General features: G+C 49.8%; 2 protein-coding genes across 6 annotated transcripts in view; both read left to right on the top strand.

The window, feature by feature from the left end:
• The first annotated feature begins 5188 nt into the window (after positions 1-5188).
• Positions 5189-6558, top strand: LOC143371761 (pancreatic triacylglycerol lipase-like). Its single transcript, XM_076817347.1, has 3 exons — positions 5189-5319; positions 5693-5935; positions 6049-6558. The coding sequence occupies exons 2-3, from the start codon at positions 5785-5787 to the stop codon at positions 6456-6458; spliced, it is 561 nt and encodes a 186-aa protein (XP_076673462.1). The 5' UTR covers positions 5189-5319; positions 5693-5784; the 3' UTR covers positions 6459-6558.
• Positions 6559-9612: 3054 nt separating this feature from the next.
• Positions 9613-24168, top strand: part of Gaba-b-r3 (gamma-aminobutyric acid type B receptor subunit 3) — a 40399-nt gene continuing 25843 nt past the window's right edge. For 4 of the 5 annotated variants that reach the window (XM_076817198.1, XM_076817197.1, XM_076817195.1 and 1 more), the window contains exons 1-2: positions 9613-10176; positions 14152-15698. In XM_076817198.1, the coding sequence (XP_076673313.1) occupies positions 14208-15698 (1491 nt within the window). In that variant the 5' untranslated portion in view covers positions 9613-10176; positions 14152-14207. Of the gene's footprint in view, positions 10177-13794; positions 13926-14151; positions 15699-24168 lie in introns of those variants that run through there. The other variant, XM_076817196.1, reaches the window with a different exon arrangement.

Below are 24168 nucleotides of genomic sequence, written 5' to 3'. Positions count from 1 at the left end.
TTGAACACCGGTTGTTCCCCGTCATTAATCTTCCTTCGCCTTCATCACCCGATCGGTGTGTATCGAGCAACGGCGAGTTTGATTACGGACCGGGGTGCCGCGAGGAATTGCGTTCAATCGCAGTGGCACGCACCGTGCGACAAGTAGAATGCACCAGCACAATGGGCGTCGGTGGCGGAAGGCGCGAAACGGAAGGAGGAGGCGGGAGAGAAACTGGGCTCGCTAAGTAGATTTAAGAATCGCGTCACTGTTGCACCGTGGTTAGCGGTGAGCCGCCTGGAGCCTGAATAGAACTCGGAACCGCGGCGAAGACAAGGGCCATTATGTCGGCACGTAAAGCGACGTCAGCCAAAGCTCGAGTGTCCCTGTCCGTTCTTTCTTTCTTGGATACCCAGCCAACTTTCATTCTCTTTCCCTTTCTTTTATGATCTCGCGCTGGCCGCGCGGTAACACCCTCATCCAGTCTCGCCCTTCGTTCTGTTCTTCACCTATTTTTTTCCCTTTCAGTCGCGTCGGTCTTGGCGTTCGGTAGGTCAGGGGGGAAAGCTGCGAAGTTCCGCGCGGCTCGGGAATAAAAACGTCAACCGTTCCGAGCCCCCTTGTCCGAAATTCAATTCTCCTTCGCATCGGCCACTCCGAACTGCTCTGGTATTACGTAAATTTTTCAATTTACTCCCGCGGCGCTGCGACGCAGGCGAGGGGGGTGTAATTAAATGCGTCCGACTTGCTTGTTTTCCCGGCCGTCCACTCTTCTCGTGTAATACTTTTTTCGTACCTTTTTCCCTTCAGTTATTCGCGGGGTTCTTTGTTGACCGAATACGGGCGCCCAAGATCGATCGAGCCCGCTGAAAACCACGTATTCGGCTCGCGTGGAGCAACGGATCGCAGCTTGAAATGCTGGCGAGACTAATTTGGAAACAAGGTTGTTGGAATAAGTGGCGATCGACGAGTAAACAGCGATGATTCGATGGAGATGATTTTATTTGTCTCGGAGGACAGGGCGAAGGGTGAAAGGACCGGCAAAGTAGTAAGATCTTCCATGAAGCGGCCCTTGTCGCCAAGGACTTATCTGCCGGCAACAATGAATAAATGTATTTTCCGTGGGTGGTGGTACGTTATCAGGAATCCTTAGGTTGTTCCGGGGACGGTATTGTTGCCGCTACAATACCGTTTCAGTATTAGGTGCGAGCAATGCATGCGCCGCCGTCTGCCGCTATCTGCATCTAGCATGCTCTAATTCACGTCACGCTTGATAAGCAATAAATTACCTCGGTATTTTCCGCTGAAACCAGGAACAAGGGGCGCGACCAACAAGTGCCAGGATCGCGCTCGAGAAGATTCCCTCGTAGCGGAAGCGAAGTGTTGAAAAATTGATTGCTATTTATTATTCCCCTTTCTATCCCGAGTGCTCTTCGACGTTCCTTCCCTATTAGGTGTATGAATCGCCTGCTCCTTCCACACGCTCGATTCAAGCGGACAGCGAGGGGACGTTTTTCCATTTCCACTCGATCGAGTTATTCTATTGGCCAGGCGAGATACGAGCAAGATGTTTCGTCCGGAATACACGACACAATTCCGAGTTTCCAGCTCTGGGAATTATCCATTCCCTGCCGATCCGTAACTATACCGGGCGGTTCGAAAGTTGTCGCCGATTAATAGACCGCCGGGGGAAGGGTGGAGGATCAACGAAGAAGGAGAGACAGAGTAATTTTATATCGTTGCCAAGACAGGTTTTATGCGAAGGGGATTCGGCGGTGATTTTGACGGAGGATACACGTAGTTTCGGAGAAGCTTGGACCCGGGAAGAAACAAGGAGGGAACCGCGTGAAACCACCGTGTTTACAGAGCAAGTGGGCCGATCGAGCGAATTACCCGGGCGGCCGCGAGATACACGTCTCGACAGTCTGTCCAGGCGCTTACCTATTCTACTTCGTGAAATTTTCCGTCCCTGCTCCGTTGAAACAATTCATTCCCGAGGTACATGTTCGGGGCACAAGGTACAGGTGGAAACACCATTGTGCTCTTTATGATCGAAGCTTGCAGATTACGAGTGTGGAAAATTGGAAAATCGGGCCTACTTTGATTAGTCGCCGCGCGAAGAGGCTTGCACGTGGAACGTCTATAACTCAGATTGGATCGTGAAATCTGGAAGCGCAGGTCTCGGGGTCGTAACAAGGTTCTCCGGTGTCTTCGATCTCGCGTATCTTTTATGGATAGGTGGATCAAAGACTTCCCAAAGGGTGGAATATATCCGGTGACGAGCGCCTTTCATCTCGCTGGATCCACGGTCAGCGGAGCTGCTGGACTACGGACGCCAAGAGTCGGGTCGAGATTCTCTTTCCGGAATGTTGCTTCGGCGCGATCTTCGCAAATGAGTCCGACGGGAATTGCCTCGGCGAGTAAACGAGATTTACGATGGAAAGGGACTTAATTGAGCGCGGAGCATTCCCTCTTCGTAACAACGTTTCGTCGCCGAGATGTATTTTTCGCATTAGGCAGAAACGATATTTAATTTCGCCCGCCGAGGACTCGAAGCCACTGCTGCACACTGCCTCGTGACGCTCTGCACAATTTCTTCAGGTCCCAACTCGTTGAGAGGATTACCCATTTCTTGGTCGCGTAATTCATTCACTGCCGTCAAAGGTTATTAACAAGCCTGCAACTGTCTGATCACTCCTTAGTACACGCTTGATCCCTCGGGTGTCCGTTCTAACGGATAAGGAATCAAGCTCGCGTGGATACTCGGAAGTAGAGTTTCAAAAGCACGAGATCGAAGACGGTGAAGTGCAGGTAAAGGGAATCAAAGAAACATAGGGCGCCGTGTGTTCCTAGAGCACGAATTGCTTGGAACCCAATACTTATAGATGCTTGAACCAGAGTTCAGCAAAATCTTTATCTAAATTACAAATAACGGAGAAAAGATATGTTAGAAAACCACCCGGTAGGGTGGTAAAGAATATTAAGAAACTCGCTTCAAGACAGTTCTGGGGTTAGCGTGGTTCATCACAGTCCTCTTACCAAGAGGCATACTCTATCAGGACCGCACACAGGCTAAGACCCTGTCATAAAATCCTGGAAGGCAGAACAGCGTGGGGCCATCCACCCTTGACTCCATCCCTAAATACGGTGACGCTGACACGGCCCGTCCGACTTGCTTCACGCTCTCGGGAAGCATTCATTCACAATAGCCACCTTTAAAATTAAGAGGACTAATCCACCCGGTCATTCCTGACCCTATGCACAGGCACACGTGCAATCAGCAAACAAACGCAGTACTGTGTCGCACAACAGTTCAAAGGCCAAACTCACAAATGTGTTTCATGACAGCTCAACGGCCAAACACACAACTACTTAGGCTGCAATGTTTGTGAATTTTTTTTGAAGAAGCGGTAGCGTATATTTTTACAAAACTTTTTGCGCTTAAAAGAGCAACATTTAAAGAGCATTTGGTAATTTTTTCGTAGAAAAATATTTAAGTTTATAATAAAGTAACAACCCACATCCAAGAAGCATTTTTAAAAATTTGGTTTTATTATAATCAAAAAACAAAAAAGATTTCGTTAGTATATTAATGTATTCTCAGGTTGACGGAAAGAATTTTCCGAAATATTAATTTAAAACAAAATGGCGGCTATTTAAAATGATTTTGCACGGAAAAATTAGGATTTCAACTTTAAATAGCCGCCATATTGTTTTAATTTAAAATTTCGGAAAATTCTCTCCGTCAACCTGAGGATACATTAATATACTAACGAAATCTTTTTTGTTTTTTGATTTTAGATAATCTGGTTCCGAATGGCAGTGCTCGCCGCAAAACCAAATTTTTAAAAATGCTTCTTGGATGTCGGTTGTTACTTTATTATAAACATAAATATTTTTCCACGAAAAAATTACCAAATATTCCTTAAATCTTGCTCTTTTAAGCGTTAAAAGTTTTGTAAAAATATACGCTCCCGCTTCTTCAAAAAAAAATCACAAAAATTCGCCTCTTCTCGGCCGCCAGACTAGGTATAACCCCTTAATGCGCCGGGCTACTTGCTTGGCAATTAATAAACAATATGCACCACTACCCACTAAGTTCTACGATTTTTACACAAAAACTCGCAGGTTGTCACACTGTGCGGCGGGGACCACGGCCCAGCGAAATTTACGGCATCGCTGCACAGTGGTTCCAGACTTTGTCAGAAAAGAAAGATTGAAAGCATCACATTTTGTCTGCAGTTCAGACATTTGACATTTTAACTAATTTAGTGCCCGCCAAATCAGGGAATAAATATTAAAATCATCTGCGAATTCACTGAGATGCGGAATTTTATGCATAAAAATTCACTTTTGGAAGACTGCGTTGGAGCGACTTTCACTTGGCCCTGACGAAGTCGGTCTGTCGCGGGACTAGGAAGTGGAAGGACTAGTCTGCGCCAGGGGTGGGACATCCATTTTAATATACATTTTATTTTAGGTGGGGCAAATGTCATAGACTTACCGTATATCAATTAACCCGGTCCGTCGGTTTCTTTATAAGCAAGCCCCCAACCGACATCGACAGTAACAAGCGAGTCAAACATGAAGACGGAGTTCCTGATTCTCTTCCTCGTCGTCTGCAGTGTTACTGGTATACGTTGCGACTTTTAGCCACGAATATCTCACCTTGTAATTTAAGAACACCGCGTGCATTCGACTTTCATATTTCCTAAATTGTTACCTGTGCATCACGAACATAGAGTCGTGATGTCACTTTCGTTTGTGAATGTCGAGAGCTTTTCTAAAAACAAGAACAAGTGTCTCAAGCGGAATTTAGAATCGAAATACACAGTTCGGGCTAATAATTGCAACTGAGTAGACATTTCCTTAGTGAAAATACGTCTTCTTCGTAAATATGAATCGCGGGAGTGTAACAGAAAGAAGTTCGTCACGATTAGAAACTAGATTCAGTGATTGATTTCATTTTTTGAATATCGTTTACAGCTACCTCGTTCCCGGACCCAAATGAAGATGGCGAAACCATTGACGAGCCTGGAGCACTCCAGGCCGTAAATTCCACGGTACTGTACGTATTCGACGACGACGGTAAACCCGTGCATGTAAACCTGGACGAAGAGTACCTGGAAACTGAGGAGGAGACTATGGCAAAGCTACCGAACCTTGTCCGTTTCTATTTGTACACAAAGAAGAGCGACGTGAACAAGCCTACAGAGTTACTGCCGAACGATGGCCCAGTTTTGAGTCAGAGCGATTTCAATCCTAATAAGCGAACGATATTCATCACCCACGGATGGAAGAATTCTTACAAGAGCACAGCTTGCACAACTGTCCGCGATGGTACGTGGGATAAAATTGCACGAAAATTTTTCTCAGAACTTAGAAACTCGACTGAAGTCTTCGGCGTTTATAAAGGCTAACGAGAATTTCCTCCTAAAGCTGCTTAGTTTAGTAACAAGAGTCACAAAGGAGTTATATTCGATCATTTAACCCCTCAACGATCACCTCAGTATCGCGTACGGACCTTAAAGCCCTATTTCCTATACAGCCTGGGAAAACAGTGGAGGTTTTCGTTCCGAGGGCCCGGGCCCTCACGGTCAGGTGTTCGTTTCAGGGGTTGTTCGTTGAAGGGTTAAAGAGAATTTCTTTTCCCTTCTCTCGCAACACTCGTTTACTTTCTCACTCGTCCGTTAAATGTTCCTGTTTCTTGCAGCCTACCTCGAACGCGGAAATTACAATGTCATCGTAGTGAATTGGCGCGTGATAGCACACTTACCTTACCCTGCGGCCAGCAGTCGTGTCCTAATGGTCGGCCAATATGTTTCCAAGATGATCGAGTTCCTTGAAACTAAAGGAATGAGTCTGTCTGACCTCACCATAATTGGTCATTCCCTTGGTGCTCACGTTGCTGGACTCTCGGGCTACCATGTGAAGAACGAAGTGGACTACATCGTCGGTAAGTGGACGCCTCTTCCCGCGATGAAATCTCAACGGACCGTCCATCGAAAATGCCCAAAAGCATCTTTTCAACATATTTCGACTTCTTTTGACCGTGTGTTCTTATTGCAGCTCTGGATCCAGCTCTCCCCCTGTTTTCCAGCAAGCCCCCAGGCCGGAGGGTGTCTTACGAAGACGCGAAATACGTGGAGGTTATCCACACGAACGGTGGTGGGCTAGGATTCCTCAATCCTCTCGGTCACGTTGATTATTATCCCAACGGTGGGGAGAAGCAAGTCGGTTGCATAATCGACCCAGGCGGCGCGTGCTCGCATCTCCGTTCCTGTTTGTACTACGCGGAATCCATCAACACCAAAGTTGGCTTCTGGTCAGCGCGGTGCAACAGCTATAAATTATTCCTCCTGGGCCTGTGCAAAAGTCCCACCTCTCTTATGGGAGGAGTCGCGCCGAAGTACAATGTCAAAAACAAATACTACCTAACGACGAACCCGGTGTCCCCGTACGCGCGCGGTAAGCTGTAAAGAATCCAGACCAACGTCCATCGAATCCCCGCAGTTGACACTAAGGGAATAGAGGAGCTGGCTTAGAAATCCCTTTGGATCCACGAGTTTATAAACATTTTTTAAGGAATGGGCAAAACATTACTTACCTTTATTCTTATAGATATATCGCAGCGTGGTCTAATAAACGACATTTAAAAAATTCAAAAAAGTTGCCTCTTTTCTTACCAAGAAATTCCTGTGCATTTTATTATTCCTACCAGAGCTTCCTGAATCTCCCATGAAAATTGGTTGATCTTGTAACGAAAGCATGGAATTTTAATAATGGTGTCTCTCCGTGGCAACTAAGAAGTAGGTACACAGTATTAAAATGAGTGAAAAAATTAGATGTTGCTAAATAAGGTCTTGTGCTTTTCTACTGTTAGTGGTCCTGCAGCTGTCTTTCTGATTGATACCACGACGGACGTATGTCGTCAGGGGCTATTCGAGTTTCGTTAGTGGGTGAAAAGAGAGGATGAAAGGAGGAGTAAGATTTGTAACCACAGGGTGGTGATTTGAGCGTAGTTTATTACAGAATTCTATCGAAAATTGTGGACAATAATTATCCGTCATACGGCATTTTATCGTGGCTGAAAATAAATTAGATTAAAATGGGACATCGGGGGAAACATGCAGAGTGGTAAAGGACTTCTAAATTGATTCGGCTAATCGTGGGAGCGTGCAACGCGCGTCCTGCACCGTGGCGAAGAAAAACGATGCCTATATTCCCTTCGCATCGCTCTTGCCTACAAATTGTCGAAGCCAGCCTCCCTTGTGCTGTCCCAAACGGTAAATAAGAAGCTTTGCGAGAATTTAACTAATTTCGCACCCTCCCCACTTAGGCTTTACACCCCTCGAGCCACAGTGACGCCATTTCCTACTCTTCAAGCACTTGGAACCAGAATCCAGAAAGCGGCATCCCACATGCTTAGCTGTCCCTGCTAATAGGTATCTTCGTAATCTAATAACGGGGTGGATCGGGCGTCCCTCTCGTGGACAGGTGACGTGTACAAACTGACAAAGCAAATTGGAACTACTGCAAGTTCGTGGTCGTTCTCGAGCACAAAGACCACTCTCGGCCGTCCCCGGCAACCTGCCCTGTATTCCCGGTATCCACCTGAGAATTCAAAGCAATCGTTTCGCATCACCGGCGATAAGGAAACGGTGGCATTATCTGGATCGATTGCTCATCGCCTCGAAAACTACCCTGCTGATGAGACGAGACTGGACGAGTCGAGATAAAACGAGACCATAACGGATCGATCCCAACTTAAGGAGCGAATCGCAACCGACCCTAGATGAATGCATTGAATTATTCGCGAGGAAATGGGACCAGGTTCGCGAGAAGCTCGCCGATCAATAGAAGAGATCAATATATTGGACGATGTGCATTAGCGAAATCCGACAAGAGTGAGCACGGATTACCACTGTAGAATCCACTGTAGAAACCTCCTTGCGAAATACAATTCGCTCATCAAACGACAGGCAAGTTGAACCTCGAGTTTTATAGAACGCTAGGTGAAGCGGGACAGAGCAGGCGAATATTCCAGTGGGGATGAAATGTTCTCGTAGTGTATCACCTTTTCAGCTTGTTTATCTCCGCAAATCGAGAAGACAGGAGGAACATGTTGAACGCGGCGCGATGATCGGGGGAGGGAATGAAATTGCCAGTTGAAATTCAGACGGTGGCGCGTCGCGTCGCTCGATCGTCGGCCAAATTATTGTATTTTAGCTCGGCCGTAAAATGGCCAGCCAATTGAAATTCGGTAATGTCATTAGGGAACAGCAGCCGACTGATAATATGCTTACGTGCACGGACAACCCAGCACCGTCGCATATTCGCGAGCTGCGTGAGGAGGAAGACACGCGGAAATTGCGTTCGCTGCGCTGAATAACGTAATTTATTCGATCTACTTTCCACCGAAGCCCACTGACGCGCTCGTTCATTTACATATAAATACAGATCGACGCAATATCTAAAAACACCATCGAGCAGATATTCCCAACAGCTCTGCGTCCTCGCCGGTTTATCCGCGCAGCGATTCTCACACGGACTCGCCAACGAAGAAGACCGCGGTTCCGCGCGCAAAGGAAAGACTGCCCTTTGGAACGGGGACCGCGAGTTTCACTCGCAAACCGCTATCCGATTTATCAGCGAGTCCCCGGCCCTTTGAAACCCGGCGAACCCGTTCGTAGGTCAGTTTCGCGCGGGGCGAGCGCGGAAAGCTGAGTCCAACTTGCCCGTTATAAGATTACGGAAGAAGAAGCTTTCAAGGTGACCGGGGACCGTGCCAATCCAAGTATTCCCTCGGAGTGCTCTAGAGCGACTCTCCTCCCCTAACTGTAAGTAGCGGGGAAGTTAGAAAGCGTTCAGTAGAAGGGAGCAAAAAATCCAGTTTGCCAAGAACGCCTCGACACTTCTTCTGACCCCGCTTCCTCTCCATCTACATCGCTGCGATCTTTCGACGCCGATAAGCCGTGCGCGCTTCCGTCGGGGCTTTGTTGAAACTTTCGTCCTGCCCTGGCAATCGTCCCTTCGCGGGATAAAGGTGGGAGCGCCTTATCAGGACGGGGTCGGATCGCGCGAATATTAGGCAGGAATCAAAGGGTAGATCGTAGTTTGGTGAACGGAGTCGGCGGGAGGCCTCCGGTCTAGCGAAAATGCAAGAGCAACGAGCGTCTGCGCATTACCCGGACAGCTTGTCGCGAGAACTCCTGTAGAAGACGAGGCTCGCAGAAACCCACGGTGCGGACAGTGCGCGGACCGCCAGCACGCGACGCGGTTGTACCGACGCAACACCTTCTACGTCGACTGCCACCAAAGACACCTCGAATTTCTCCGTAAAAAAAATAAAAGAAAACAGTCACCGTTGCACGCTCCATTCGTCTCCGTACTTTCTGCGACTCGGCCGTCTCGAGAGATTCAAAGAAGACGCGGAACGCGAGCAGCTCCGAGCAACAGTGCGGCGAAACTATACGGGGCCGCTCCGCCAACGTTTGCAACTGGTTGTTCATTCGTCGCAGCAGATCCGTAACGCGGACACTCGTTGCTTGGCTCCGACAGCAGAGCTCTCACCGCTGCTGGCTGTATCACGGTACGAACATAATGGATCGCGAATAAATAATGCGGAAGAACGGTAGCTGCATCGCCGGGACCAGCCGGATAATGTTATTAACAGTTGAAGCCGTCGAAGCGCAAACATGATGCATCGCCCATTAATCGCGCAACGCTAACGGGCACGCGAGAAACGCGTAGAGAACGATCGGGGACGTACACCGAGGCGGCGGGGTATAAAAACGCAACGGCGACAGCAAACGGGGCCGAGGAAGAGAAGCTAATTGAGACGCTTGAGTGATGGAGACTCGTCGGACGTTCGGAAGAAGTTCAAATATTTTCTAGGCAGATTCTAAGAAATGTTGAGACGCGGATCGGTTGTGGGACCGCAGTCCGAACAAAAAACTTGATGGAAAGAGGACAAACAACGTGGGTGGCCACGTAGCGTCTCGCAATTATCGTTTAAAAAGCTGACACGGATCGAAGGGAGGTCGTGACTATCCAAGTAAATTGATACCAGCGCCTGAAGACTCGCGGTGGAAGCGTTGTCCAAGGAGATACTCGGAGAGATCGTCAGCGTTGAATCGTTTCGAAGCTGAACACAGGAAAAATGCGGCATCTGAGGCGATATTACACGATTTTACGGTAATTCGTGCGCTCTTATATACATTGCATTTTATCAGCCATCAATAGCGGAGCACGTCGCTGAGAAGTATCGCTCAAACTTTCTGAAACTCATGTTTCACGCGTATCGGAAGCCCATAGCTGATGTCGCGATCATGGCATAGAAGCTGAATCTGATCCGTGATATTAAATTGTTTTTTTTTTTTTGTTTTTTTTTAACGGAGGAAAATAGCTTCGGGTTAACCAAAAGTGTGACAGCTTAATAGTAGCTTCCAAAAGTACCAAACCATTCACTGGAAGGGCAACCAAAGTTCCTCCATTTACGTCACGCATTGTCTCGGTTACCTTTTTAAGAAAATACCCCAAGTTTACAGCCCGATGCCGCGTAACTTGTACAAAGGACTATTTATAAAGGTCACGAAGCCACTGACAACGCGCGCGCAGATTTAAAGCACTTTTCCCGGCCCTGATAATCTTCGGTTGAGCCCCACTTCTAACACCAATCCTCCCTTCTTTCATGCTGGCTTTTATACCGCTGCCGAGCGGCACCGTCGCCTTCACGGCCACGCCAAACTGTCAATTTTCATTTAGCAAAGATTCTCCCCGAAGATTCGTCTGCCTGTCGCTGCTGGCGAAGTATCTCCGGGCTCCTCCGTTCTCGTTTTAACGGCGATCTAATAACGATAAAACGATTATGGAAATGCAACGCGGAAGGCCGGTAAACAAACGAACGTCCGAGCGGCAAGCTCAGCGAAACGGAGCTTTTAAGGCTGCGGCGACCCTCCGTGTCCCCCATTAATTCTAATAAATGCAATCGATGAAGTTAGACGCGACTCGCGACTAGCAATGCTCCGAATCGCGCTCGCCGCAGACCGGCAGCGGTGCCGCACCTATGCATGTAGAATCGGTTCGCTCGAGAGCGCAAAGCGATCGTTACAAAATTCATTTGGACCCGTCGCGTTCATTTAGCGACCGTATGCATTATCGTTCGCCGTTGCCAGCACGAATTTAATCCCCATCTTTGTTTTCGCCGATGGATAACCAGCAGATCGGCCCTGCGGCCTTCGTCATTTTATTAAATAGAAACGATCGATGAGAACCGTCTCGACACCCCCGGTCGACATTTATCCCCGAGCTTTGTAATCGTTCGTGGGAACTCGCGAGCGTGTAACCAATCTCGAGGCAAGCTGTTACTTCGCCAGGGCTGAAGATCGCTCTCGCGAGAAGCGATCTTGTCTAGCTTAGAAAGTACAGTGGGCCCGATGGATGTTCCTCGGGAAAAGTGAAGCTCCCTGCTCCGATCACGGCCCTGTTTTTTTTTAACACCGCGGCCACCGCGTAAGTCCGCTAATCGGCGGGTCAAAGGGCTCCGGGAATGTGACAATAATTTGCGCGCGGTTGCAGGGCGCTCGCGAAGAACCGACTCTCCCCAACGAATTTCTACTGGGACTCTGGAACACGGCGAACCGAAGTTCCTAGCGGTCGTTTGGCGGAAAAAGAAACGTAATCAGGAGGAAACTTTGGCAAAAATCGCGGGAGCTTAATGAACTTCCCGAGAAAATTGCTTTCTTCTTCGGAATCCTCTCCTCTGTCTACTTGATTCCCTTCTTTCTCCCTTCCCGAGAGACCCGCTGATTCCCATTATTCAAAACGCGTTGCCCACGGCCGCGTATTCGAAAGCCTCGCTTCGCGTACGGAGGGCAGAAAGGGGGGCGAAATTTAAAAATGAAATAGACCGATTTTATTAGCGGCTTAGGTTGACATCTTCATCCTCAACGACGGCGATCAAATTACACTTTTAAATATTGCCCCGCGTGCTCCGAGGCGCGAACTGCACGGGGGAGGATGTTCCTTGGACGCTTCTCTCTTTAGCGTCGTTTGCCAGATGACAATGCAATTTGCAGTTACGGTAGGGAAAAATCCTCGAGACCATTCGCGATAAAACGGACGTTGTTTCTCCTAGATTCAGCAACAAGGGCGGGCTAAACGTGCTCTAAATACGCGACGCAGCCGCGGACAATTGTTTTACGGACTATCGAGTCGCGGGGCGGTATAACGAATATCTGGCACACGTATGAAATGCACCAGTCGGAAAGTGGTAGTCCTTGTTTCAATACTCCGGGGAGACGGAATATTTTCTTTCCAGATGCGCTGAGGCAATCGTACGCTCCGCGTGATCCATCAGCAACACAGATTTTCCGCCAGAAACTTATTTCCCCGTACAGATCCGAAGGAAAACGGGCACGGTATCTGATCCACCCCCGCACCTAGACATCGTTCTCTCGATCGGTTCAGAATCTGGATCGTTGGTAGAAGAAAATAATTCCCGGGTTTGGAATTTCCCGTTTTCCTTTGCTATCGAACGGCTTTGTGGTGACCTGGTCCCTCGTTTTCATTTGCTATCTGTAATTGACGATTTAGAAAATCGGTGGCGATTCCTGATTTTTTTCTAAATCGTCAATTACAGATAGCAAAGGAAAACGAGGGAGCAGGTCACCGCAAAGCCGTTCTTCCGACGACGTTAATATCCTGCCGATGATGATAATAGCCCACGAAATATTACGAATGCATGTGCTACTCGCCCTCGCCCTATACGTGTTCAGACTCCCCCGGCATGATGCGCTATTAGTCTCTGTCCCCTTTCTTCCGCGGTGTATCTCGCACGGGACGTACGTAGCATATAGAGAAGAGCGGAGTTTACTTGGTGCGGTAGGTCAGGGGGTCGAGAGGTCCACCCTTACGCGAGAGTTCGAAGCTTCTACCCCTCTGTCAACCGAATGCCCATCGAAAGTGTGACTCGTTCCGCTCGGCTCCACCCTCTCGCCGATTCGAGGGGCTTCGAGTAAGACGGTGGGCGGGGATTAATAAAACGGAGGCGCGAATTCACCGTGATCATCTTCGCGTAACAGTTACCTTCCGCGGTGTGCAGATGGATTATTTCTAAAATAAAGAGAGGATATTCCCGATCGTAGCACGCGCACGGCTGTGCGAACTTTACCGCGCAAACACTGCATCCGTGCGTAACAGGCCAGAATTCGATTCGCAGTTCCATGCATAACAAAGGGTGTACACAGGAGATTACCGGGCGATAGGCCTGTCGGGTGTGGTTCTTTAACGAGGCGGTTGATCGTCAAACTGCGCACAAACGTACGCGTTAATCGTCGGAAAGTCAATTACGTTAAAACGCCGGGATGGCGGGAGAATCTTTGTCGAAGAGAGGAGGCTGGCAGGAGGATAGCCCCGCTCGGTCTACCTCGCGAGCGAGTGCATCGTTGCGTAACGCTACGGGGGGAGGCGAATAAACTAAATCGGATTGTTTAATCGCTATCATCGTTTACGCGTACTTAGCTCGTTCGAGCAAGGTCAGAAGTTCTGCTAACGCCACGGTAAAACGGTACCGGAGGGTACTCATTAACATACCTTGTACGCGTTCTCGTTTCTACGACGTTACATTAAGCAGATTGCGCGCTCGCTCGGATTCTCTGTCCGCGAAACGGGCAGACAGAGAGGGAGAGCTAGGCTCGATACGGCTCGCTGAAAGCGCGTTTGTTGCGCCGCAACGGCCTGACAGATGCTAGCAGCCTCCCTGTCGCGGATAAATCTGACGGTGTTCGCTAATCGTAATAAAGGAGAGTGCGCTGAAACGCCGCGCGTTTGGTTCTATGATAAATTCGGTTAAAAGAACCGCCCGGCCGGGGGAGCGCCGTTATTGTACTCGCGGCGCTAATTGCCCGTTACCCGGCTTACGCGGGTCCGCACTTTAGCTAATTGTAAGTAATATTTATAGGAAAAAAGGCTCGGTTAATGGACAGGCCCTGTCCCCCGTAAATCGTTAATGTTATTCGAGAAACGGTTTAACGTCGCTCGCCGCCGCTGCGAGCTCCGCGGTGCACGATCCCCCAGCTTGTCCATATTATTCTCGCTGATTCCTGTGCTCGCTGTTCGAAGGATATCGCGCAGACAATCCCCTGATCGACCTGTTCACTCGTTTTGCAGATGAGGAGCAGCCGGCAGGACGCCTTGAGTCGTCGGAACAGCGACGGCGACTGATTATGACGCGCGTCGGCACGCGCCGCGATTTCTCTCGTCGCCTCCTGCCATTCTCATCCTCTGAGACCTTTCATCTTCCCCGTAACCTGATCCTTCTTTTCCTCGGCCTCGTCTCTGTCCGCAGCGTCCTGCCGTGCAGCGAAAAGACGGGGCCCCAGAGCCATGACCTCGCAACGTTTCCTCGCCACGCCGACACCGCTGAAAAGAAATATTCCCCGAGGGATCCCGACGATTCTCCGGAGTGGATACAACGTGATTTAAACGAGGACGGGATCCCCGGCTCGTCAGAGGGGCTCGACAGCATTCGAATCAGCAACGACGACGACAGAGCATCGCGGGAGGGAACGAATCCGCGGGAGCGGGTTAACCGCGCTGCAAAGGGACATGCCGCGTCGATCGATGATCGCGCGTATTTCCTCGACGAATTCGCGAGCAGCTACTACGGGGAGGTTCGGAGGCGGCACGAGAAGCGAAAGTTTCGCCGGGGGAAGGATTTAAAGGGGGGGATCGATGCGATTTCGCTCGACGCTGCTAACGGTTACTCCCCTAAGAGACACATCGGTCCTAGGGCGAAAAGGAACTTCGGATGGAAGCGTAAATTGGACAAGAAGACGGTCCTGAATTTCTTCGAGCTAGAAGAATCGCTTTCCGATTGCGAGGGATGCCGCGAGGCGTCTGCAGCGAACGGCGACACAAGATCCGTCAGGAGGAATAGGTCCGACAGGGTCCAGGATAATCCTAAAGCGACAGGGAACAATGAGACTGAGAATCCAGATCACTCGACGGAAGTAAATGGCAATCTGTCAGCGCCCTCGAACGAGAGCAATGAGGAGCCCTTCACGGGCTTCGAAGGCTCTCAGAAATTCCCCATAAAAGTCACGTACCGGCCACCCGTGGCCGCTCAGGTCGAGAAGTTCGACAGGAGGCACTTCGGGCCCCCGAAAATGGACGTTACGGAGACCACCGGCGTGGCGTACTCGACCACGCTGTCGCCGGATCTGCCGAAGAGCGCTGGCAAGGACGTGCTGCACAGGCATCGCAAAGTCGACGAGAATACGGAAGAGGAGCGCAGGCAGGAAGTGTTCGAGGCGAACGAGAGGGCTAACGATACCATGGACGAGCTCTGGTTGCCGGGCGCGTCGTCCGGTCGACACTCCTCGAACATAGCTGGGGGAAAGCTGCCTCCGGAGGAGAAGCCAGCGTCCACGGTCACCGCGTCCTATCCCACGTCGGCGACGACCAGTGCCAGTGAAATGCTCTCGGAGATACCGCGGGTCCAGCAGGTGGAATCGAACGGTGCTACAGTGCCAACCGTGAAGCCTCTTGAGAAGATAAACGTAACTATCTTGGGTCTGTTCGAGATGACGCACAACCTGGAACCCAGGCCCGAGGGGCCCAGCGAACTGCAAGCGGCCAGGTTAGCTGTCGAGAGAGTCAACGAGATGAACGTCCTGTCTAAATTCAGACTGCGCCTCATTTACAACGATACCAAGGTAAGACAATTAAATCGTCACCTCTAACTCCCACTTATCGGGGGATCTCGCAAAGAAACTGTTCATCGATTACGCTACTCTGGCAATTACTCCTTGCATAGAGTCACGCGCAATGTTCCCTGGTTTAAGGAACGTGAATTTACGGTTGACAAATAGCGCGACTCCGCGTGCACGACACGAATATCAGAGAGAATCTCCCGGTAGAGATCCTCGGGTTCGTGCAGGCCCTTCATTTTACACGAAATGTGTGTGTGTGTTCTCGGATACGGTGTGATTAGACTTTCGACGGTAACCGCAACTCCGTTCCAAGTACATTACCACGAAACAGCTTCAACGTACCTTCTGACAGTCCAACTAACTCCGCTCCGCGTGCTCCTCGACTTTCCTCCGGGCTTTCTTTCGAGCTCGTATAAGGCGACAGAATCAGGGTGCAAAATCGAGGGGAGGAAGACTCAGTGAAATTTTTCACCCTCGGACATTTTTGCTACATATTTGTAAATTGGACGAATCGTCGGGAGAATACAGGCTACCGGCTTCCTCGGTGTTGCAAGACTCCAACGTTATGCACATAACGTACGTACGCGAGCATGTGTTCCCACGCCTCTGCAGTCCAACACGCTCGTGTTTCCGTCGAACCGGCAGACTTTCTCACGGCGGAATATTTTCGGGAAGTCTCGCCGAAGCTGCCGCGAGATGTGGGACAGAATTTCACTTCTAAATTAGCTTTGCGCGGAGCCGCAAATTACGACCGCTTAAAATTGCATTCCCCTGTTGTTTCCTGTCGTCACTCGGGGAAACATTGATTTTCAAACAAACGCTCCGGCCGCTAACGAGGAATAAATATTAACGTCCGTTACAATTACAGAATTACGATGTATCGGCGCGCATTGCCCCGATCCCGCGGCTTTTTGTCACCTATTTCTTTCCCACCGGCGACCACTGTCAGCCTGTTTTTCCTACGGCCAAGTTTTTCTGTTTTCCTCCCCCCTGGTTTATGTCAACTGCCACTCCTCGTTTCCGCGTCAACGCGTTGTCGATAACCGTGTAACGCGAGGGTCGTTGGTTCGCCCCTCGAAAAAATGCGACTCCACCGAGCGCAATTAAATCGCTCGTCTTTGTTTGATCGGAAAAACGCGCACTCGAACCTTGCTCACCGCGCGGTCGCATTAGTCTCTGTGTCGAGTAAAACCACGGGGGAAAAAACTGTCGCCTCCCGCGTTAATTTCCGTTTTCCCTGGCGTTCTCCGCTTGAATCAACAACGCCCACTGCTTCGGCCAGTTCCTTCGCGAAGGAGCAGAGCCACCGAATGTGGCGAACAAATATTAAAACGTGGGGGATAATGGTTAACACGGTTCTACTTAAGCTTGCGTTAAAACACACCAACATATATATATATATATGCAGCTTTCTCTTGGGAGGAGTGTATCCTGGCGCATGTATTATGCAGGGGGTTGCTTTGTGGGCGAGCGGCCAGGAAAGAGAACACGTACAGAAGAATTAACTCAACAAGTAGGAGGTGGCTAACCCTTCAATTCGCGCGAATTAATCTCCCCGAATGGCCAGCCTTCTGGCTGCGGTCACGGATAGATGCCAATCGAATACGAATCAGTTTTCACCCTTCGCGCCATCCGCGGAGAAAGGACGAATGACGTACAAGGGCTGCTTGAAAATAGACGATCCCCGTTCGGACAGCGTAAGAATGCCACGCGCACTTTCCATCGCAGAATTAATGATCGTCGCGGCCCTTCTCGGGGTAAAATCTTGGGGTCGTAGGAGAGACGGGGGAGGAAGGGTTAATTCAACAAGTAGAGGAATTCACCGTTCCATAGGTAACTCCGAAAATTCCACTAACCGAAGGTGGATGTGCAGAGCGCTCTCCGAAGTACGTAGATAATATGTTCGGCCCCAAAGGTTCCTGTTAAATATTGTCGCGAGATTAAGAATCCTTTCAGAGACCCAGCTGGGATGAGGCATCGAGGCGATCGTTTCCCAATTTGGAACTTCGTGGTTGCTCCCTTTTCCTCTGACAGAGTCTCATTAAATACCAGCCCGGAGCGTCACGTGGCTTTTATGTGTCTTCGCTGAATTCGCGAGAGTGCGTGTGGCTGTTTTACCGTACCCACGTAGCCGGCGTGTGTCTGCGCGCGTATCCGTGTACGAGCACCAGCGCCTGGCTGAAAATGGGATCCAGAACGAGGAACGGCCGTAGGCCATTCGTAATTTAACCAATCCCACGCTGACAAAGTTCTCGAAAGGCGTTCGCCTTCAACGGGAACTTGGAAAAATAGGGCTTTTCCCGAAGAGCCGTTCCCGGACTACCCTCCTCTCCTCCCTTCCACGTCGCTGTTCGTCCCACGCGTGCAGCGCTTATCAACGGGACCGATCCCTGCTTGATCCCTGAATATTCGCCGTTAATTTGTTTACGTCGCACGAACATTTGCATAGCTCGTGGTGCGATAACGGGGTATCATACTCTGCCCGTCCTTTTTTTTTCTCCGATCCCCGCTCGTGACTTTAAGTAGCCTCGCTGACAGAGGGAATAGAGGGCTGTTGCCTCCGGTTAAAATGCTTTCCTTGTACAGCTGGAAATGAGATTTCGCTTCGGTTCCGAATGTGACTCCAGGTGAAATAGAATCTTACTCTTGCCGCGGCTAACTTTGATGCTTTGCAAAGGGAAACGGCACGCCCGCCGGCTCGTTCTGGATTTCCTGCTAATTGAGCACTGTCGGCTAAGTACGTATGCGCGGAATTCGCGCGAGTTTGTTGACAGATGAAGTGGTAAATTAAGCGACAAATGCTCGCTGGAACTTTGCTTTCCAATCCTGAAACCCGGCTTCTTCGGACCCACGCGTTTCTTCTCTCTCGCCCGGCATCCCCTAACTTGCTAATCGAACGCGATGATAACAGTCTGTCACCACGCAGGTAAATCAATAAGGATTGTCCAAGGGAGGAAGCTCGCGCAAGTGGTACGAAGTGACTAGACGCAATTAACGAATGGGTTTTCGTGCTTAATTCTATTATACACTTGGCCGGCCCCAGTTTGCCAGGGTGCCTCGTATTTCCTGAAATATCATTTCCCTCTTACTCGGCGAAATGTCAAAACGAAACGGAGAAAGAAATTCGTTCGGTGGGCGCGGAGATTAAAATGGTTTACATTGAAAGGCCCGTCCCCATTAGTGATCCGAATTAAATTGGATAAATGCAGTAGAAAGGAACAGAGCGTGCGGAAAGTTTAAAAACTCGGTAACTACCCTCTCGAAGCTGTCAACGGTAATCATAATTTAGAAGAACCTCGAGAAGCGACTTCAAAAGGTATCAGTGCAGCGTGGTGCGCGTGAAAGTTTAATTGCGCTTAAATAAAAGCTCTGTACTACGGTTTATTCGAGCGGACACAGCGAAGGATAAGACTGCCTTTTGTAAAATACGCTTCGCTCGGCTATCGCGATTGTTTTTCCCTCGACACATCGCTCGCAGCAAAGTTTTCGACGCGACGTCACGGAACGTGCATAGCATACTCATCGCGGACTGATCGCGGCACTCCGCTCGCACATACTGCCACCCGATATTCGCCACTTTGTACATTAGTTTCCTCCTTCAAGTTGGCCCGAATAAAGATACGAGGCTAATTATGTTGACCCGATTCTTCCACCAATGCCGATCACGCGCGCCGGATTGAAAGTGATTCGATCGTAAAAGCTGTCGCATCCAATATACCACGGGGTAAATTGGGCATTCTCATAATCGGTATTCCAGTCGCGAGGCAGAGCCCTGGACGGACGGGTTACATTTGACGTGCCATTTCTAAGAGGGAAACAAGAAACTTTGATTAATTGCCACCAACCACCGCGCGCTCTTGTTCGCCGGTGAAATCGAGGCGAACCTCTCATTACGGCGAACCCTTAAAACCCCCCGGTACTTTCCTTCAACGAAGCTTTCATGCCCTGTCCCCGTGACTTGTGCGGCATATAAAGTGACAAATTTACGAGATAATCAAGCTTCCAGCCCGTACCCGGTTTTTGCAAGATACGTAACTTTCTCGCCATAACTTCGACAATTACACCTCGAATAATCTTTATGGGCTGTTACCGTGGTTAATGGTACATTTCCATCGACCCCCTACGTTGAATAAATCTGTGTCGTCTAGCTGCCAGCCACTTGCAAGTCTCGGGAAACTAAACAGCCGCTTGCGAATGTAGAAGATCGGTCTTGCGCACTGCTTGGAGGTGGTCAAACCGTTGACGATTCCCGATCGATTACGAGGCCCGAGGGGGGATCCAATCGCTCGATTTACGATCAAAGAGATCCGGAGCAAAAACGGTTCTCCGAATCGCAGAGGCAGGTATCCATCTCTTGGTTCGAGAAATCCTCGACGATTACAGGGGAGAATGCGACTTCGGGGTCGCTCTCTGTATTTCTCCCCTTATCGCTTCCACTGCTGTTCCTCCTTTTTAATTTGCACCAGGTGCTGCTGAACCAATTTCGAGTCGATGGGACCATTCCATTTACGAGATACTCGAAAGATGAAAATTCCTCCCCCCTGGAGTTTATTTAAAAATCCTCCGATATCGAATTTCCATAAACCATCCGAGACAGGCTTAAGCTTCGTCTAAACGAAATGCCTCGATCCCCCGAACTTTCGCCGCAGAGACAGATTATTCCTTCTCCGTCGACGCAAAGAGTGGCCCGGTGAAATACGTATTTTCGTTTCACGCTTTGCTCGTTCCGCCCCTCCGCAGCCTGCCAGAGGGCGGGCATTGCAATACGCAGGACGTGGATGAAAGTCGGGTTCAACTTTGAAAGATCGGATGCTGGTATATAGTGTAACTCGAAGCGATAAAGGCAGGAGGGAGCCTTCGGGCTGACTTCGAGGAATCTCCTTCCATATACGTTGAAGTGGAAGAGGAGAGTCAAGGGTCTGACAGCCACTCGTCAAATAATAAATCGCGCGCCGTCGACATGATTTCGGATTTCCTCCGTTCCCTTCTCGATTTCTTACTCGTCCGTCGCTTATTGCAAACGATCGCGTCTGGTTTGCGCAAAGTGGATGGCCGAAGGGAAGGGTAGGTAAAAACTGAGCGGAGCTTCGATACGTCGATTATAATTTTATACCTACGCGACTTCGTCGCTCTCCATGTCAATCATCCGTGTCAGCTGAAGTAGAGCGGAAATGGGAGAATCGGATTGAATTAGCGGCACGCCACTTTCCGACGCGATGTCCTTCGATTTCCAATTATTGCCAAGAAACTTTTCGCACCGTTTAATCGAGAGCATCCAGGAAAAGGGCGCCCGTGCGAAAAGCTCTCCTCCGTCCACGCCGGCATCCCGACTCTTGAATTTCCCAGCCCTGACGAGCGCGAACAAAAAGACGAAGAAAAGGCACCCTACGGTGGTTTCCGGACCAACCGTGGCAGCTGACGAACGACCACGATATTACGTGTTATCAGCATCTTTACAAGAGGTTAAGCGAGGAAGAAGCGGAGAAAAGGAGATGAAAAACAACCACGGAAATAGGAATAAGCGGGTAAAGGGCATCCGGAGGTAGGTCAGCCTCTGAAAAGTTCGCTGGCCATATGTACCTGTCGTCCTAGGGTTTCGTCATCTTTCCGGCCGCTATTTTGTTGCCGAATCTATTGCAAAAATCAGGACACACTCTCGTCCGGGAATCCCCTCGATTCTAAGGCCGCTCCATGGCGGTGATAGATAGCGACGCGGTCGCGAAGGGAATACCTTCGAACACAGATTCTCAGGGAATATTGGCGAATGATTGAGGAAGCATTAAACGGTCGATTAATCGAGCAATTTTTCGAAGGAGAATAATAGCGCGCAACGAACGCGAGGGGCCCGGCAATTATATGAATGCGCGATGATTAACCACGTACGCGGTAATTGGCTCGTCACGGTTAGTTAACCGACCAGTGGAATCAAACGCGGGACGCGCGCAGATATCGATAAAAATTCGCCGCGCAATCAGCCGTCTCTATCGGTTCGATCCGATAATACACGGCACGCGACGCGACGATTTGAATGAAGCTGCGTCGAAAGCGATTTTTAAACGACAAACGAGAAACGAGACGCGCGGCCGTGACGAGTTGCACGATCAAATAAATGGAGTTACAGGGTTATAAGAAAGATGAGAACGTGCGTGCGTTGGGGAATCGAGGCTGCAGCCTGCATTGGTTCGCCGTGTATTGGAAAGTATGCCCGGGATGCGCGGGGAAAAAAAGTCCCTGGAAATTGACTTTGGGATCGTTGGAAAAAAATAGAGCAGAAGAAATACGACTTCCCGTAGGGGAGCGAACTGGTGATGAAATGCGGCGCTGGGGTAATCCTTTAGAAAATGAAAAACGAGCTTCTCGTTTGAAAGTAGTCGTGGGTAACCACGGTACACCCACGCGAGCAAAGATTTAATGGAACATTACACGTGGCTTCGACGTCGTCCTTTTTTTTTCGTCACGCGAAAGCATTAAATTCTTGGCGAGGAATCTACACGGGACATGTCCAGCGGCTGAATGCCAAGGACCTCCCTTCTCGATGAAATGTCGGGTTTCGACATTTGCTGAGAGGGCTATGAATTTTTCCAGCCGAGATAAGCCGGCGGAACGTTAATACGTCCGAAGTCTCGGGGTCCGTCTCGGGAAGTTTAAACAGTGGCGGGGAGAATGCAGGTGCTAAAAACTATGGGCGTATCGCAGTATCAGAACTTACAGCGACAATCCCGACGGTGTACACGAAGTTGCGCCGCCCTGCGTTTATAGTCCCGCGGTAGAACAAAGTTGCGCCTTATCGCGCGGAAACGTTAACCCTGGGCACGAACTTATTGTTAGCGCACTCAAGATTACGCTGTCAAAACTTATACGCCGAATACACGCTGCGTCATAAATCTCTGTTCACTGCGGGATAAAATTTCCAAGAACTCAATATAGAGAAACGCCCACGCCGGACGGATCGGTCCGACTGGCCGGGCGCATAAAAGTCCTTTTATTCTCGGTGGGAATCGTGGCCGTGAGCAGTCGTCGGCTTTAATTTTCTACAAATTGATATATCGCCGCGGCGGGGAAGTTGAAGGGAGCCGGGCGTATTATTTTTACTCCGCGCGCGAGATAACTTTCAGATTAGTTCAGCGCGTATAAAACTGATTTTTCGACTGCGCCCCGTTGCCCGCGGCCTGCTCGCTTTTTCGCTATTCCTTCCCTGCCCCGCGACTGGCGAATCTATCTCCATTTCTCCGAGCATCGGCACTCGGCTCACCGTGGGCGGGGGTAATGATAGTTTATGGAGAATGCAGTGCATCAGCGTTTCCCAAACTTTCTAACGACTCGACACTTTACGGCACCCGATTGTCCTCTATCACTGGCTACGGCCGAGCGGAGTGGAGTCCGCGGTAAGTAGTTACGTCCGATTATGGTCGGACGGCGAGTCTTACCGGGTAGCCCCGTGAAACTTCCGTGGAATCGTTCAGTACCAGTAAATGTAAGCTGTTGGCTGATCCAAGGATGGCTTGTTAGGATAATCCGGCACAGTTCCACGCGTCTGATTAGCGTCGGAAAGCCCTCGCGAAAGTACGACTCCAGTTCTCTTTCTGAATAGGACTCGCTGCTTTGAGAGGCACTGAATCGCGTCACCTTTCGCGGAGTTCGACGTCGATATTGTTGGTATTTCTTCGTCCCCGCGAGCGACCCGATCCATTTGGTGTCAACCCGTCGCCAGGAGGAAACAGATAGCAGCCAGTGTGTCCTTTAAATAAGCCCTACATCGCGCAAGATCCCGCGAGCTTATGCTCTCATTCGACCGAGTTACAACTTTGTCTTGGAATTCCCGTTCTCGCGGAAACAAATCGCGCGCCACTTTTCCCTCCGCTGCCTTTCACTCGACGTATCACCGCCCCCGTTTTCGGTGCCATGAAATTTTATTCCCCTGCCGGCATGACAATAAAATAGATTGTCCGTTCCGGAATGGAAACATTATGTCCGAGCGACGAGTCGTGAATGCGTGATCCGTTCGTACGAAAGAAAGGGCCCACGCTACAGTTTTTCCTGCCACGGTATCGTAAATAAGAGAACAGCGATCGCGCGGAATTTACGATCGCGTACCCCCGCGTAAGACGGTATAAGCAGACTCCGCCAGCTTTCGCGCAGAGAGCTTTTCGCTCGTTTCTTATCGATGCTCGGATCGAACTTCTAACGCGAGGATCGCAGGATCCCGGGTAATTTTCTGTGCCATCGGCTTCGCTGGCCGGCTTATACATTTTCAAGCACAGCAGCTGGTTCAAAGTGAAAGCTGCGTTTCGAGCTTGTACAAACACGCAGATGCGGGAACACGGGCGGGATTATCGCTACGATAATCCACACTCCGTTCGGATCTCTTTAAAATATCTGCAATTCGTCGACCGCGGGTAGGAAAAGCGATTCTGCAAACTCTCCCGGATCGTAGGTTCTATAGAATTTTGGTCACGTCCCCGTTAGTCGCGGG

Source organism: Andrena cerasifolii, chromosome 7, assembly GCF_050908995.1.
Source record: "Andrena cerasifolii isolate SP2316 chromosome 7, iyAndCera1_principal, whole genome shotgun sequence".
NCBI classification, from domain to species: domain Eukaryota; kingdom Metazoa; phylum Arthropoda; class Insecta; order Hymenoptera; family Andrenidae; genus Andrena; species Andrena cerasifolii.
The sequence above is the reverse complement of the archived record's forward strand: the minus strand, read 5'-3'. Positions and strand labels throughout refer to the sequence as shown.